The 18,193-nt window shown below is 36.3% G+C and overlaps 1 protein-coding gene across 4 annotated transcripts in view; it reads right to left on the bottom strand.

The window, feature by feature from the left end:
• npnta (nephronectin a) overlaps positions 1 to 18,193 on the bottom strand; it is a 106,437-nt gene that overhangs the window by 14,213 nt on the left and 74,031 nt on the right. For all 4 annotated transcript variants that reach the window (XM_009294216.4, XM_005160098.5, XM_009294219.4 and 1 more), the window contains 4 exons: positions 17,876 to 17,995; positions 12,013 to 12,132; positions 5,587 to 5,721; positions 3,970 to 4,092 (listed from right to left, as the gene is read on the bottom strand). In XM_009294216.4, the coding sequence (XP_009292491.1) occupies positions 3,970 to 4,092; positions 5,587 to 5,721; positions 12,013 to 12,132; positions 17,876 to 17,995 (498 nt within the window). The remainder of the gene's footprint in view (positions 1 to 3,969; positions 4,093 to 5,586; positions 5,722 to 12,012; positions 12,133 to 17,875; positions 17,996 to 18,193) is intronic.

Here is an 18,193-nt window from a genome sequence, read left to right as displayed (position 1 = left end):
TCTGAAGCATCACGGCACCTACAATAAATTCCTTAAAGCCCTTACTGTGCACAAGGATTGCCATTTTCACTATATTTGAAAGAAAATATGTATCAGAAATGCCATTTCTTGCTTTTAAAATAATGAATAAATAATGTAACAATTTAAAGGTCAAATTTCTAAATAGTTCAACTTTTGCCACTGTGTGGATTAATACTGAATGTGTGTCGTTATTACTTGTGGTTAGGTTTAGGAGTAGAGTAATATGCTGGTGGCTATCTGCACTGCTGTATTGCATTCCTGCATTGGGCTCTGACATAATCTCTGCTACTTTATAGCCATGGAGGGAGTTTATCCCTGTCTTTTGCTGAACATAGTCGTCTAATCACAACAGACTGGGTCATCAAACCAATCATGCAAAGGAGGGGTTTTGAAACAAATTAATCACTGAATGAATCATATAGGAATCATTAGCATAATGAGGTCAAAATAAATGCAAAGTATAAGACAATGAAAGTGTTTTTTGACTTTGCAAGCATCTCAGTCTGTGGTTGGAGACCCCCCAAACCAAAATATGACCTTTTATAATGCAAAATAGAAGCTCTTTAAAGAGCCCCTATCATACATTAAATAGAGTGTGTGCGAGCATACCTGCCAACACTCCTGTTTTTCTCGAGAGTCTCCCGTGTTTCAGACCCATCTCCAGCCACCTACCCATTTTGTTATTTATCCCGGAATACTCCGGTAATTTCAACCACCCCAGCATTTTGGTACGATCTGTGTCGCCAACATTGATATAAGATCCGATTGCAGCTGCCGCCCGAAACACGCTTCATAATAGTTACTAACACACAGACATTGGTCGATTTGCGAACCGAAGAGCGGGAGAAAAACTGAAGATTGAGGAGCAGGGGGGAGATGAGTGAAATTCCGGGAGTTTTCTAGTAGACAGACCAACACAGGAGATGAGTCGTGAGATTCCCATGAAAAACAGGAGTGTTGGCAGGTATCTTTTTAACCACACTTACTTTCACTTGTGAAATGGAGGAAGAAACTGATCCATGGTTCACTGATCCATGTACTGACATAGTCCCTTACATCAATAGTCTTTTCTGATCCTTCCTTTAACAAACTGCCGTCAAATGCCCCATTGTAAGTGTGTAGATTCCAGAAGCACACAAACAGCGCAAGGCTGGGCTATAATGCTGAGGTATTTTTGCAAAAATACACCTCAACCACCGACTCTTCACAGTTTCATCTTTGGGTTTTTTCGTCTTTTTTTTTTTTTTGCTAGTGGGCGGGGCCACATGTTTAAATTTTCCCGGGTTTGTGCGCGCAACAACTGGGCGGGGCTTAAGTTTCGTATTCACATCACGTCGAAACGGCGAAAGACTCGTTATCAAGACGATTCGTTTGAAGTACTAGGAGTCGACGCTTTTATAAATGAATTAATAGTTTTAAACACTGTCTACTTACAGATTTAAGGCTTAGCTGGATATTTCACTTCATTTTGAGCTGTATTACACGCTACATGGAAGGTCATTCTCAAAAACCCATAATAGAGGCTCTTTAAAACAAAATCGCACTAGTGAAATAAATATTAAAATGTATTATCATCTACAAAAGCATGCAGGGTGACCTTTTGAGTATCAATCCATGCAGATTCATTCCAGAAATTTCTCAACAGTTTCAGTCACTGCTCCACATTCCTCTTCCCGTCATTCATCTGCTTTACGCTCCACCGGCAGAGTGCTACAGGATGCTGTCACGCTGAAAGGTGAACAATCTTCCTGCGCTTAACTTCCAGGCTTTTCATCTAGACTTTTGCACCATCCATCTTCTTTTCTAGCCTGACAAGTGCACCAATCCCGCGCGGAGCAAAACAATTCTACAGAGAAGATGCATTCATCGCTGCGGCAGCGGTAGTTTAACCCGCAGAGGTCATAAACTTTTTAATAACGCTGGTACTTTGTTGCCACTCTCACACACAACCCAGAGCAGTCTTTGGCACAAAAAGGTCTGTGGCTCTTTTAAAGTCCATCAATCTCTGGCAGCTACTGTGATCGGCCTCTTTGCTTGGTTATCTACTTTCCAGGGACGACCGCGTGCCATTTTACCTCTTAATGATAACCTTGCTTGAAAGCCTTTATACTAATGATTCCTGACTTTTCAAACCGCTATCCTGACGTGCTTTTAAAGCGCCGTTCCACCTTATTCTACATCGTGCAGCTGCTTTTTAATGGGAATTAATCAAAATCTGAGAACAGATGGGGAGCAATTAAATTGTTGCCTGAGCTGTAATGTGATTAGTTTGTGCATGGAGTGTTGTTCATTTATCCAAATTATATGTTTTTATTGTTGTGTTTTTTTTCTGTTTAATTTAAATGTGCTCATTGTAGCAGTAACAGTAGACTCGTAGATTGCAATATTACATTTGTACATGCTCAGAAATAAAGGTACAAAATCTGTCACTGGGGCAGAACCTTTTTAAAATGTATATTTTTGTTCCTAACAGGTCCTTAAAGGTACATAATAATACCTAAAAAGTACAAACGTGTACCTCACAATATCTTAAAGGTACAAAAGTGTAGCCTAAAGGTACTAACTCATTTAAATTTCTATAGCGCTTTTACAATGTAGATGGTGTCAGCAGCTTAACATAGTAGATCTAGCAAGGGTGTAAAGTTACAAATGATCATTGGACTGTAATTGAGTAGTTTTTCTCAGGAATTGTAATTTATTAAGTAGTTTAAAGTGAAAATGTGTACTTTTGCTTTCCCTTGAGTACATTTTTAGTACAGTTTAAGTACTTTAACTTCACTATTTTCCTTCAACCTGCAGCCACTACTTTTTTTGTTTGTCTACAGGGATTAGAAAAAGCAGTCCTGTGTTTCCTGTCCAATCAAATCACACATAGAAAGTGAATCACCTCATACGGAAGTACTTCAAGACATGTGCGCTTTATAATTGCAGCAAATTATTTAGAAGCATAAAGCAAAGAAGATGTCCAAAATCTTTTCACGCATTGACCCAGAGATCGTCACTGTTGAGAAGATGGCGGATGTTTACTGTACGATGACTGAAATAGCCTTAAACACCCAGCCAACACAGGGCGACAACATGACGTTAGATTGACGTTGTACCTCAATGTAGTGGGGACGTTGTGTTTTCTTTGGGAATGAAAATCGGTTTGACGTCAATGTCCAACTTCCAACCTAAAATCAACCAAATATCAACATCTAATGATGTTAATGTTGACGTTGTGTGGACGTTACCTTTATGACGTCTATTAGACGTTGGCTTTTGGTTGCCATAACTGATGAAAATATGTCAGTTTTTACATTTTTAAGATATCGGCTCAACGTTGGAATTTGGTCACTTTCCAACACAACCTGAAATCAGTCAAATATCAATGTCATTTGATGTTGTTATTGATGAAAATACCATCCTTTGACATTGAATTTTGGTCATCTGATGTCACAACCTAAATTTAACCTACTATTAACATCGATAACGTCTTGTGCTTGCTGGGCAATAACTAAATGCACTACAGAATATTACGTTTACACACATCCACAAATTACATGTAAATACGTCAGCTTTTTACAGCCTAATACTCACTACTCTTGAGCACTTTTTGAATGGTCTGAGTCTTTTTAATTATACTCTAAGTAATATTTACAACAGAGTCTTTTACTCGCACTACATTTTTAGGCAAATAATGGTACTTTTACTTAAGTATGATTTGTCAGTACTCTTTCCACCACTGAGTTCTAGTGAACTAAAACTGCGTCAGTTCAGTTTTCAGAATTGTACTTCAGTTTAGTTCAGTTCAGTGAGGTTTTATTTTCTCTGCTGTAAGTCCAAACACTGAAGAGCAAATCCATCGATGCCCAGCTCCACTAATGTCTACATGTATGGTACACCGCAGTGACAGATTTTGTACCTTTATTTCTGAATTTGTAGATTAAGTTTGCCTTGCATACTTACGTTTGCAGTCGTAGCCCACGCCTCTGTAGTCTTCTTTACACTTGCACTTGTATGAACCAGGTGTGTTATAACAGGTGGCGTATGGACCACACTGGTGCTGACCCAAAGAGCATTCATTGACATCTGAAACAAATATTCATTAAATAATTAAAGCAGAACTGATCTGGATTTTTTTTTTTCTCGTAAATTTAATATATAAATAATATATCTATTATTACATATATTAATAACAACGGGATATATGCTAAGAATAACTTTTGGAAAAGAGAAATCTTTCTATTTGTTAAAAACTGAAAAAGACTGATGTTTGAAAAAATAAAAATGAAATTGGCACTATATTGATAAGCTTGGCACAAAATCTCCACTGTTGGCAGGAATGAAAGTGAAGTAGCAGATCAGTTTAGCAAAAGCAATCAAAAGGGAAAAGTTTTTCACTGTTTGACAATCATCAAATCAAATAATGCTAATCAATTCCAGCAGTGTTTGACAGGTTTTGGGCTCATATTTTGCTTATTTTTCTGCAAGGCTGTTCTTGAGTACTCTACTTTAAATATATCTGTTTATTATTTTGCCAATTTAAATTCATACAATGGATTACAGTGTTCCGCCAATTTTGAAAGTCTACTTTTTAGATTAAATATAGCTTGTTTGTGTTTTGTTTCCTTAATTGTAGAGACGATCGTCTTAGAGCAAGAAGGTCACTGGTTTGAGCCTCGACTGGGTCAGTTGGCATTTCTGTGCAGAGTTTGCATGTTCTCCCCATGTTGGTGTGGGTTTCCTCCTGGTATTCTGGTTTCCCCACACAGTACAGACAGATGTGCTATAGGTGAATTGAATAAACTAAATAGGCCATCGTGTATGAGTGTGTGTGAATGTGAGAGTGTATTGGTGTTTCCTACTACTGGCTTGTGGCTACAAGGGAATCCGCTGTGTAAAACATATGCTGGAATAGCTGGCGGTTCATTCCGCTATGGCTACCCCTGAAATGGAGACTAAGCCAAAGAAAAATAAATAAATAAAGGCACCGTAAATGAGACTGCAGAACATTGGAAGAGAGTTAATAGGTCAGACATCATTTTTGACCACTTCATACATTTTGCTGGAATATATCCTATTTTTGGAACACATTTTGCTGGTGTAATTGTATATTTTTATCTATAGAAAGTCTCAGTTATCTATAAAAGTAGTTATCTATATCTGTCATCCAGTGATTAATTTGTGAATTGTGAACAGATCGGGGTAGTGGATCCGGCATGTTACCCGGGGATGTAAAGGTGTCACGCATAAAAGTTGAGACTGGGGGAGGGGGGTTGGTTACGGTTGTCGCGGACAAAAGTGAAGAGCAGGGGGGATGGCGGGCGTTAGATGGGAAAGGGGTGTCGCGGACAAAAGTGAAGAGGGTTGGGGAGTTGTGCAAGAAAGTAAAAGTAAACAACGGACGGGGGAGGTGAGCGGTTGAGAAGGGGGATCAGTAAAATGAGGTGCCAGATCCGGATCTGGCATGTTCCGGCCCAAATTAAGACCTGCTGTTATCTCTAAAATAAACTATGAGAATAAATAAATATGAAGTGTGTTCAAATCAAAGCTTGCTATCCCATGAATGTGCACTATGTTTACCTGTACACTGATATTTCCCATTGACGTACTGAAGGTCAAAGCCGTCATGGCACTTGCAGATGTAACTCCCAAATGTGTTGATGCACTTCCGGAAACGGGGACAAACAGCAAGACCTGCGGCACATTCATCCACATCTGCAAAAAACAAACACAAGATTATGTACTGATCAAATATTATGTACTGTAAATGTGGCAAAAACAAAAGAAATAAGATATTTAAACTACTGTGTTTGAAAAATGTGTTAACTCTCTCTGTTAAACAGAATTTGGGAAATATTTTTTAAAAACATTAAAATTTCACACGAGGGCTAATCATTTTCAATTGTATACATTATTAATTATACAACACAGTTTTGGGGAGTCTCTTTGTAGCATAAATCCATTCACTGTATAATTTTAAACAATTAAAAACTTGAACATGTTTCTCTGTTGAGATTTTCACGATAAATGGTGCATATTTCATTCAACAATGTCTGATTTGCATATTTAAACGTAGCCTGGGAAATCTGACTAATTTAACTATTATATTCCCGCCATTCACCTGCAGTGTCTTGTCTTAAACTAAAGTGAGACATACATCAGCGCTCCGCATGAGTCTGAGAGCAGCGAGCGGCAAACTTAACACTTCTGTCTGCATGTACAGACATCCATCTGACAGGAGCTGCCCTCCTCGGAGCAATAAATGTCCTTGCTGGAATACCTGAAGAGTTGAACACCTGTGCTGTGAAGCATTAAGATGGTCAGTCTCTGATTGATGGTCCTCCAGTAAAAAAAAAACAAAAAACACAGTTTTCTGCACTCATTGCCTCCAGAAAAAGGGGGAAGATTTTCTGAAGAGGTATGTGTGTGGAAGTGGCACAGGTTAACTCGCTCAATTAGTCGAATTCCATTTGTTAATTAAAGGGGACCACTTTTTACAGGATGTAAAATAAGCCTCTGATGTCCCTAGCGTGTGTATGTGAAATTTCAGCTCAAAATATTGCACAAATAATGTTTTTTTAAACTCTTTTAAACTGCCCCATTAGGCATTAAATCGTAATTTTGCTGTTTTGGTGACTGTCGCTTTAAATTCAAATGAGATTGTGCTCTTTTCAAAAGAGGGCGGAGCTACAGATGCCTGTGTGTCAACATAGTGGCAGATTCAAAAACAAGACTAACGTCCTATGCTAATGAGGGTGAGATCCTCCTTAATGGGCGGGGCTTTCTCCCTCTTATGACACGTATAACAGAAGAATGTCAAAGTGTTTCTGCAGACTGTTTTTATCAAGTGTGATTATAAAAGCCAACATTAATAAATTTTTCCTATTTTATGCTGGTTATATTCACAGACTGTGGCCACACAACTGTGTTTAGCCCCTTATAAAAGTGATTTCTGCATAATAGTTTCCCTTTTAAATTTGAATATGAGCTTCCTTCGAATGTTTCTGTTGATTTCTGAAGATGTATGTGTGTGAAGTGGCGCAGGTTAACTTGCTCAATTAGCCGAATTCCATTTGTGAATTAGGATGTAAAATAAGCCTCTGATGTCCCCAGAGTGTGCATGTGAAGTTTCAGCTCAATATATGGCACACATAATGTTTTATAACTCTTTTAAACTGCCCCCTTTAGGCTTAAATCGTAATTGTGCTGTTTTGGTAACTGTTTCTTTAAATTCAAATGAGATTGTACTCTTTTTAAAAGAGGGCGGAGCTACACATGCCTTTGTGTCAGCATAGTGGTGGATTCAAAAACAAAGCTAACGTCCTTTGCTAATGAGGGTGAAATTGTCACTAATGGGCGGAGCTCTCTTTCTCTTATGACACGTATAACAGGAGAATGTCAATCAAAGTGTTTCTGCGGACTGTTTTTATCAAGTGTGATTATAAAAAGTAAAATTAATACATTTTTTATCATTAGGAGCTGGTTATATTCATTGACTGCTGCCACACAACTGTTTAAACCCCTTATAAAAGTGATTTTTGCATAATAGGTCCCCTTTAAATTTGAATACGAGCTTCCTCTGAATATTTCTGTTGGATTTGGTTTCTGTGGCGATGGAAGGTCATTAATGCAGTAATTAACGAATGCCATAATCAAACTTCCAGGCACCTAAAGTGTAATTAGCATATCAACAGAATAAAGCGCAGGCTCTGTTGTCAAGGACTGTTGAGACCCTTAAAGGGCACCCTGATTATTGAGACGTGTATGGCTTAAAGCAGCACAATGTATGCTGCACATCATGAATTTGCCAAGTACAGTGCGATCCTGGATTAACATCTGTTGATTCTAGAACATCGTTTTTGTTTAAAAAAGTAAATCACACCTGTTCTCTAGAGAAAAAAATGACATGAGAAAATTAAGTGATGCTTGAGATTATATATTATTAATTATATATTATTTTTTTTACCCCAATGGCAAATAAATTTGCTTGTTTTAAGCAAATAATAACATATTTTAAGGTGTTTTTTTCAGAAAACAAGACATAATTTCTTAAGCTATTTCATGTGTCTAGTACAGGGGTGGGCAAACTCGGTCCTGGAGGGCTGGTGTCCTGCACAGTTTAGCTCCAACTCTAATCAAACACACCTGCTTATAGATTTCTAGTGATCTTGAAGACACTGATGAGCTTGTTCAGGTGTGTTTGACTAGTGTTGGAACAAAACTCTGCAGGGACACCGGCCCTTGAGGATCAAGTTTGCCCATCCCTGGTCTAGTATGTATCTTGATTTTTTTTTAGACATTTGGGTTGAAAACTGAACATAACTCTTTAGTTTTTATTTTATTATTATTATTATTATTATTATTATTATTATTATTATTATTATTATTATTAATATAACAGCTCAGAGATGAGCCTTTTCTTAATAACAGGTTGGAAATGAATGCTTTTCCTGTTTTGTTTTGTTTTGTTTTAAATCCGATTTATCGATTAATCAAAGAAATAATCAACAGATTAATCAATTATAAAAATAATTGTTAGTTGCAGCCTTAATACAGTTGACACCAGACGTTTACATACACTGTATGAAAAAGGCAAAAACCATTTTAAAAAAGTCAGATGTTGATGTGTTAATTCATTTAGGTAAGTTAGGATTAGTAAATTAGTTTCTGTTATGCTTAATAGCAGAATAATGGGAGAGAGATTTTTTGAGAAATTTTTTTAATTTTTCTTGAAAGTCAAGTTTACATATAATAAGATTATTATGCCTCTGAAAAAGCTCAGATGATGATGTCAAGGTTTTGGAAGTTTCTGATTGGCTAATTGACAACATTTGAGTTCATTGGAGGCACAACTGTACAATAGTATTTAAGAAAAACCTCAAACACACTGCTTCCTTGTGTGACAACATAGAAAAATCAACAAGCCAGAATCAACAACAAACAACAACAAAAAAGATGACTATTAGCTAAATTACACTGGGAAAAGACTAATTGTTGGAGACATGTCCTGTGGTCTGATGGAACTAAGATTGAACTGTTTGGCCATAATGACCAGTTACATTTGGAGGACAAAGGGGAAAGCTTACAAGCCAAGGAACACCATCTCAACTGTGAAGTATGGGGGTGGCAGCATCATGTTGTGGGGCTGTTTTGCTGCAGGAGGGACTGGCCCACTTCACAGTATAGATGGCATAATGAAGAAAGAACATTATGTAGAAATACTGAAGCAACATCTCAAGACATCAGCCAGGTAATTAAAACTTGGCGACAAACGGGTCTTCCAAACAGACCATGACCCTAAGCATACTGCCAAATTAGTTCAAATGTGCTTTCTGGACAACAGAGTGAATATTTTGGAGTGGCCATCACAAAGCCCTGAAGTCAATCCTATAGAAAATTTGGGGGCAGAGTTAAAAAAGCCCTGTGCAAGCAAGACAGCCTACAAATCTGACTCAGTTACACCAATTCTGTCAGGAAAAATTCCTTCAAACTATTGTGAGAAGCTTGCGGAAGGATACCCAAAACATTTGACCAAACTTTTGACTGTCTAAAAATTAATTTGACAAAATCTCTCATTATTTTGGCATTTAGCAAATGTAAATGATTTAGGTAATCCTAACAGACCTAAAATAGCAAACGTTTAGAATGATTTACCATCAGAAAATGTAAAAATCAATCAGAAATCAGAAAATCAGAAATAAAAAAAAATAAAAAAGTTCAATTTTTAGAGTGTATGTAAACTTCTGGTTTCAACTTTATACACCGAAACTGAGACAGACATTTGGACAGGGAACGCACATTTTCAATAATGTGAATCTGTCGTTGGTTTTTCTACAACATATTTCAGAAAAAGACTTCTTTTACATCATTATGTCAGCATTATGCTATAGAAGTCTTAATACCTGGGCTGCTCTTTACAGCTTGCCTTTGTGAACAAAAGCCATTGTGTTTTGTGACATGTCTAAATTGCAAAGGTTTTTCATCTCCTCTGACAGCCACATGAAACATTATTTCACACATATGAGAGATGGCTAGACAGATCGAGCTCTCTTTTCTCTTGACTTGAAGAGGTCGTATGATTATTTAATGCTTTTATTTCTGCTTGAATTCTTCATCTGTTAATGTTCACGAAGATGCTTTTACCTGCAGCAATTAACAGTGCATTAAAGAAATACATTCATGCTAGCTGGAAACAGCATTCCTGGCATGATATTTCATTAAAAGATCTCATGAATAATAACTTAAAATCTTTAATATATTCAAACATTTTAATTGCATGAAAAATATTGTAATGTGGCTGTTTATTATGTATATCAACAATAAATGAATATATTTATTATTAATATTGGTCCCACTTTATATTAAGTGGCCTTAACTAATATTTACTTGCACAGGAATTAATAGTTTGTTACAATGTACTTATTAAATACATGTATTTACTGTGTACTTATGCTTGATTAAATACCTGTATGTAATTACATCTGTAATTAACTTCTGTAATTACATTTGTAAATACACTGCTGACCATTCCCTACACCTTAACCCACCCTTAAACCTACCCATACCACCAAACCTGTCCATAACCCAACCTCTATCCCAACTCAAGAGCACCACAAGTGTTCTCAAATACATTATGAACACAGTAAGTACATTGTATTTATTTTTTGATGCAACTACATAGTAGTTAAGGACACTTAATATAAAGTGGGACCTTAATATTTAATAAGGGCAGCACGATGGTGCAGTGGATAGCGCTGACACTTCACAGTAATAAGGTTGCTGGTTCGAGTCTTGACTGGGTCAGTTGGCATTTCTTTGTGGAGTTGGCATGTTTCCCCCACTGTCTAAACACATGCGCTATAGGTGAATTGGATAAGCTAAATTGTCCGTAGTGTATGAGAGTATGTGTTTTTTCCAGTGATGGCTTGCAACTGGAAAGCCGTATTCTGTGTAAAAGATATGCAGGATAAATTGGCGGTTCATTCCACTGTGGTGACTCCTGATTAATAAGGGGACTAAGCCAAAAAGAAAATGAATGAATAAATAAATAGATGAATATTAAATAATTTATTTTAAACTTAATTTTGCCACAAAATCATTAAGTAAATAGGGAAGAACACATAAGACACATATATAAAAGAAAATAAAATTATTACATTAGTAATATATTAAAAGATTATTATAATATGTGACAAAATAAAATATTCTGTGACTAATAGTTATTGGCAATAAATAATTATATTAAATACCCATTTGCATATTAAATGTCACATTTGCATACTATTATTACAACATTATATACTGCTAAAGTTATTTTACTTGCATACAGAATGCTTGACAATGCAATATTAATAATAAAAGATAAATATTTTATATTTAATTATAATTATATTGACACATTTTGGAATATTTTGTTGAGAGAGTTGCATTTATTATCAACTCTAATGTGTGTAATAATTGCATTACTATTATCATTTCTTCATTAATGTTCCTTCGGCGTATTCCTTTTATTCATCAGGGGTCACCACAGCGGATTGAACCGCCAACTTATCCAGCATATGTTTAACATAGCGGATGCCCTTTCAGCTGCAACCAAGTACTAGGAAACACCCATGCACTCTCATACACTACGGCCATGTTAGCTTACCCAATTCATCTATAGCACATGTCTTTGTGGGGAGACTTTTGGGAAAAATCGGAGCACTCAAAGGAAATCCACACCAACACAAGCAGAACATGCAGACTCTATACAAAAAAGCCAACTGACCCAGCCTGGACTCGAACCAGCGACCTTCTTGCTGTGAGACAACACCCACTGCTTTACCACATCGCCATTATTATTATTATTATTATTGCTTTATTATTTTTTTTATTTTTTATAGATAGCATCACTTTACTAGCTTATAGTATGGAGGAATGATAATGTGCACACACACACACACAAATAAACATACAAAAACACAGACACACACACACACACACACACACACACACACACAAACGTACCCACACAGGTCCTGCCATCTGGAGCCAGCTGTAGACCTGGAGACGGGCACTGGCAGCGAACCTCTCCTTTCATTACCTCACAGCCATACTGGCAGTTCGCCATGCTGCAAGTTCGGGCATCTGAGAGAAACACACACACAAACACACACCGCATACAGTCACATATAGAAAACACAACCACCTGCAGTACAGAAGAGAAGAGCTGCAAATAAAACACATCCTGACTATACCATACTCAATGTGTCTCTTATACACTGCCCTCCACTAATACTGGCACAACATTATAATATTGGCAAAGAAAATCTTTGTTTACAGTGAAGGACGAAGTACACAAATTAGGCACTTCAGTAAAAGAATAGATAGCCTAACAAAACACTACTCCAATAAAAGCATTAAATCCTCCTCTTCGATATATTTTGAGTTTAATTATTGGCGAATGCTTATTTTGCAAGAAAATTTAACTACCAAAACTTGTCATACTCTGATATTCACACTGATAATTCATGATAATTAAAAAAACAAAAAACAGGATGAACTCCATTTACATCAGCTTGTAAAATCAGTGAAAAATTTACAGGAGATTCACTCCGAACAGATGATTTGAATTAGTGAATGATATACTGGAGACTCACTCAAAACCAATGATTTGAATCAGTGAATCAATTACTGGAGGCTCACTCTGAACTGATCATTTGAGCCAGAGAATTATTTACTAGAGACACACTCTGAACGGATCATTTGAACCAGAGAATCATTTACTAGAGACACACTCTGAACGGATCATTTGAATCAGTGAATGATATACTGAAGACTCACTCTGAGCCAATCATTTGATTCAGTGAATGATATACTGGAGATTCACTCTGAGCCAATCGTTTAAATCAGTGAATGATATACTGGAGACTTACTCTGAGCCAATCATTTGAATCAGTGAATAATTTACTAGAGACTCACTCTGAACGGATCATTTGAATCAGTGAATGATATACTGGAGACTCACTCTGAGCCAATCATTTGATTCAGTGAATGATATTCTGGAGACTCACTCTGAGCCATTTATTTGAATCAGTGAATCATTTACTGGAGATTCACTGTAAACAGATTTAAAAGATTTAAATCAAACTTACTCAGAATCAGAACAAATCAGACTTACTCAGAACCAATTATTTGAATTAATGAAACATTTACTGGAGATTCACTCTGAACAAATCATTTAAAGCAGTGGATCATTTACTAGAAACTGACTCTGAACAGATCGTTTGAATCAGTGAATCATTTGTTCGTCAACTGTGATTCTTGAGATTTACTGACCAATTGAAGCATCACCCAAACAGTCATAAGGACATTGATTTACTGATGTATGACAAGTGGATTTACTGATGTATACCCTGGTATTTAAAATGCATTTTCAGGGTTTTTGCTTTGACACTTGCAAATTGTGTGAAGCTTAACAACTTTTGTTGCAAATCCCAGCTGTGCTGATGAATGAGCAACTTTGGCCTTTGCGCCTCCATATATATATTAAACAGGAGGTCATTGCTGGACAATTTCCAGTTCAAAATGACACATTATATGAGTTCAGAGCTGCAGGTCGCAGAGGTAAACACTCTTTTCCACTTTTAGCTTCATGGCCTTGAAGGAAATGGCGGGTGAAGCAGAAAATCTTGAGTTATTAGATGTGTTAGAGGGAAACAGCGCTCCACAATCTCAACACAAGCATTTACACTGAGACAGAGGAGGAAAAAACACTCAGAGAGAAACAGATGCTAGACTGTTCACTGCTAATGCTGCAGGAAAAAACTAAAAGCAAATGTAATTATTCCCTGAAGAGAAAAAATGAGAAGGGGGGGAAGGAGATGTTCTCAAATCACAAGAAAAAAAAAAAAGTCATTAGATGAGTTCAGACCAAGACATATCTGTTTAAATAATGGCACTCTACAGTGTTTTCTCATTTAATTTTAATGTATGAATAAAATAAAATAAAATATGATATGTCATTTAATTTATAAATTATAAACAAACAAATAGATAGATAAATAAATAAATAAATAAACCTGTCATATAATTTTATTAGATTAATGGGTGGAAAAATAAAATAAAATATCATTTGGCATTTAATTTATAAATAAATAAATAAATATTGAATAAATGAATTAAATAAATATATAAATAAATAAGTAAACAAATAAGTAAATAAACCCTTATGATCTATCATTTAATTTTAATAGATGGATGAGTGGAAAATTTTTATAACAATATTATTTGTATTTAATTTAAACATAAATATATAAATAAAAACATTTTAATTTAATTTAATATTTTTTATCATTTAGTTTTAATAGATGGATGAATGAAAAATAAAATAAAATAAAATACAACAAAACAAAAATGAAATAAAATAAAAGTTTTAATTAAATAAAATATTTTTTAAGCTTTTTTTAAGCTTTTTTTTTAGCCAACTAATCTCTGTTGGAAGTGAATGTTTTTAACTAATATAAAATTGAAGTCAGAATTTTTAGCCCCCCTTTGAATTATTTTTTCTTTTTTAAATATTTCCTAAATGATGTTTAACAGAGCAAGGACATTTTCACAGCATGTCTGATAATATTTTGTCTTTTTGAGTAAGTCTTATTTGTTTTATTTCAGCAAGAATAGCTTTTAATTAAAAAAAAAAAATTTAAGGTCAAAATGATTAACCCCTTAAATCTATATATTTTTTGATAGTCTACGGAACAAACCATTATTACACAATAACTTGCCTAATTATCCTAACCTAGTTAACTTTATTAACCTAGTTAAGCCTTTAAATGTCACTTTAAGCTGTATAGAAGTGTCTTGAAAAAAATCTAGTCAAATATCATGTACTGTCATCATGGCAAAGATAAAACAAATCAGTTATTAGAAATGAGTTATTAAAACTATTATGTTTAGAAATGTGTTGAAAAAATCTTCTCTCCTTTAAACAGAAATTGGGGAAAAAATAAACAGCGAGGCTAATAATTCAGAGGGGCTAAAAATTCTGACTTCAACTGTATGTTTAACAACGATGAAAATATGAATATATAATACTAACACCATCATATAATACAATTAATATTAATTTAAAAAAAACTAATAATGCTGTAGCACATAGGCGTAACATTAAAACCCAGAATTTCGTCAGTTACCATGTTTGTCAGATAATAGCTTTTGTTTTCCATTCAAATAGCATGAAGTTATGAATATTTAGCTCCCGAAACGCAGAGTCGTGAAGTCTGTTAACACTGACACTCCAAACTGTGCTTTCAGTGCTGTTTGCTGAGGTGTGAGCTTAAAAAAGACAAAAATCTTTCTCAGGAGTGAAACTGGAAGCATTTGGATCTGCGCTGAGCATCAGGCAAGCACAGACATGACCAGTCCATGCACAGAGAAACAGCTCAAGGCCAGCAATAACACTTAGCCTTTACTGCAGGGTTGAAGTTCACAGCTTTTCTCATATTTTTTGGTGAGTCATTTGAAAAGCTCTCTGCAGGATTGAGGGACGCCCTGAGCTCCCGCGAAACATTTGTGTACCGCACAGGAGAATCTAAAAAATAATACATCTACGAAAAAAAAAAAAAAAAAGAGTATCCATGAGGAAAATGTATTGTGAAAAATATAATGAAATGAAATAAAAATGACAAAACAATATACTGATAGTTGTTATCCAGCAAAATATGGAGAGAGAAAAAAACACAAAGGTCTTTTCAAGAAGCATACAGTTATATATATATATATTATGCAATGTTTAAATTTGATGATAACATTTTTCTTAATGCAATACTCATCTCTAAATGGATGGATCTCTAAATCGTTTAAAATCACTTACTCCCTAAAACTTATTCAAGGCAGACCTCTATTACTGTTCCTCTCGTTCTCCCAAACACACCCTCCTCCCTCCCTCTATTTCTTTGCTTCCCATCAACTTTCCTCATAACCCTCTCTTCACTCCTATGATGAATTGGGGGGTTCAATCACTCTACCAAAATACAACAGAGACTGTACCCCCACTCTGACTCTCAGGGCATCGTCGTAGTACGCCCAATCAACCTACCTACCTAAGAATTCACAGCCTTTGCTGTGAAGCTCTAAATTGAGCTCAGGCACATTCTGTCTCCACTGATCATTCTTGAGATGTTTCAGCAGCTTAACTGGAGTTCACCTGTGGTCAATTCAGTTGATTGGACATGATTTAAAAAGGTATACACCTGTCTATATAAGGTCCCAGGGTTGACAGTGCCTGTCAAAGCACAAACCAAGCATGAAGACAAAGGAATTGTCTGTAGATCTCAAAGACAGGATTTTCTCGAGGCACAAGGCTGGGGAAGGTTACAGAACATGTTCTGTTGCTCTGAAAGTTCCAATGAGCACAGTGGCCTCCATCATCTGTAAGTGGAAGATGTTCGGAACCACAAGGACTCTTCCTAGAGCTGGCAGGCCATATAAAGGCCATGAGTGATCAGAGAGAAAGGTCTTAGTCAGGGAGGTGATCAATAACCCGATGGTCACTCTGTCTGAGCTCCAGCGTTCTTCTGTGAAGAGAGGAGAACCTTACAGAAGGACAACCATCTGTGCAGTAATCCACCAATCAGGCCTGTATGGTAGAGTGGCCAGACGAAAGCCACTCTCCGCCTGGAATTTGCCAAAAGGCATCTGAAGGACTCTCAGACCATAAGAAACAAAACTCTTTGGTCTGATGAGACTAAAATTGAACTCTTTGGAGTGAATGCCAAGCGTTATGTTTGGAGAAAACCAGGCACCACTCATCACTAGGCCAATATCATCCCTACAGTGAAGCATGGTGGTGGCAGCATCATGCTGTGGGGACATTTTTCAGCAGCAGGAACTGGAAGACTAGTCAGGATAGAGGGAAAGATGAATGCAGCAATGTACAGAGACATCCTGAATGAAAGCCTGCTTCAGAGTGTTCTTGACCTCAAATTGGGGCAACGGTTATTCTTCCAGCAGGAGAATGACCCAAAGCACACTGCCAAAATATCAATGGAGTGGCTTCACAATAACTCAGTGAATGTTCTTGAGTGGCCCAGCCAGAGCCCAGACCTAAATCCTATTGAACATCTCTGGAGAGATCTGAAAATGGCTGTACACCATCGCTTCCCATCCAACCTGATAGAGCTTGAGAGGTACTGTACAGAGGAATGGGCAAAAATTCCCAAAGACAGGTGTGCTAAGCTTGTGACATCATATTTAAAAAGACTTGAGGCTGTAAATGCTGCCAAAGTTGCATCAACAAAGTATTGAGCAAAGGCTGTGAATACCTCTGTACATGTGATTTATCAGGTTTTTCTTTTTTCACATTGTCATTATGGGGTATTGTGTGATAAGCGATATCAATACTTTCCAGATGCACTGTGTATATATATATAATAAACTGTATATATATATATATATATATATATATATATATATATATGTGTATATATATAAACTAAAGTTTCTAAATGTAGCTATTAAAAATAAAACAATTTTTCTGTTTGTTTTATGCAGATATTTGTTTTTTTTGTATATAATATTACTTTTTTCTTTATAAATCTGTTTTGGCACAATACAGAACACTGAATAATTTGCTTTTAGAAGACACAAAAAAACACAAAATACAAAATAAAATGCGATCTGCAGGGATCAAATAAAAGAAACATATTTTCAACGCTGTTTTGAAAAGCTTGTATAAAAAAAAATAGCCTGATGTGTAGAAACAATATCTCCACTCTCCACATTATAATTCCCGCTGCTGGTTTCCCTATCAGAGTTTTCCAGCAGTGCGTTGAAGAGCCGCAGACTGAAGCAGCATGTAAAAGTGTGTGAAACGGCAGACGGAACTCACTGGCGCAGCTCCCATCCGGCAGCAGCATGAAGCCATTCAGACAGTAACACTTGAAGCTCCCGAATGTGTTCATGCAGCGGTGCTTACAAGGACGAGGCTTCAGGCCACACTCGTTCAGGTCTGAGGACACAAAAACACACGCACTCAGGTTAAACAGCACCAGTCAATCCTGCTGCAACAGTGTTCGGACAGGCCAAACTCTCTCTAAACAGACTTAAACTTTAACTAGTCTTAATATTGATCTTATTCTTGACCAATGAGCAGGCGCAGTCATTGGAATCTTTTAGGCTCATTCACTTCCGTTAATTTTTACACATT

Source organism: Danio rerio, chromosome 1 (genome assembly GCF_049306965.1).
Source record: "Danio rerio strain Tuebingen ecotype United States chromosome 1, GRCz12tu, whole genome shotgun sequence".
Lineage (NCBI taxonomy): Eukaryota > Metazoa > Chordata > Actinopteri > Cypriniformes > Danionidae > Danio > Danio rerio.
This window is presented reverse-complemented; position numbering and strand designations above follow the sequence as displayed.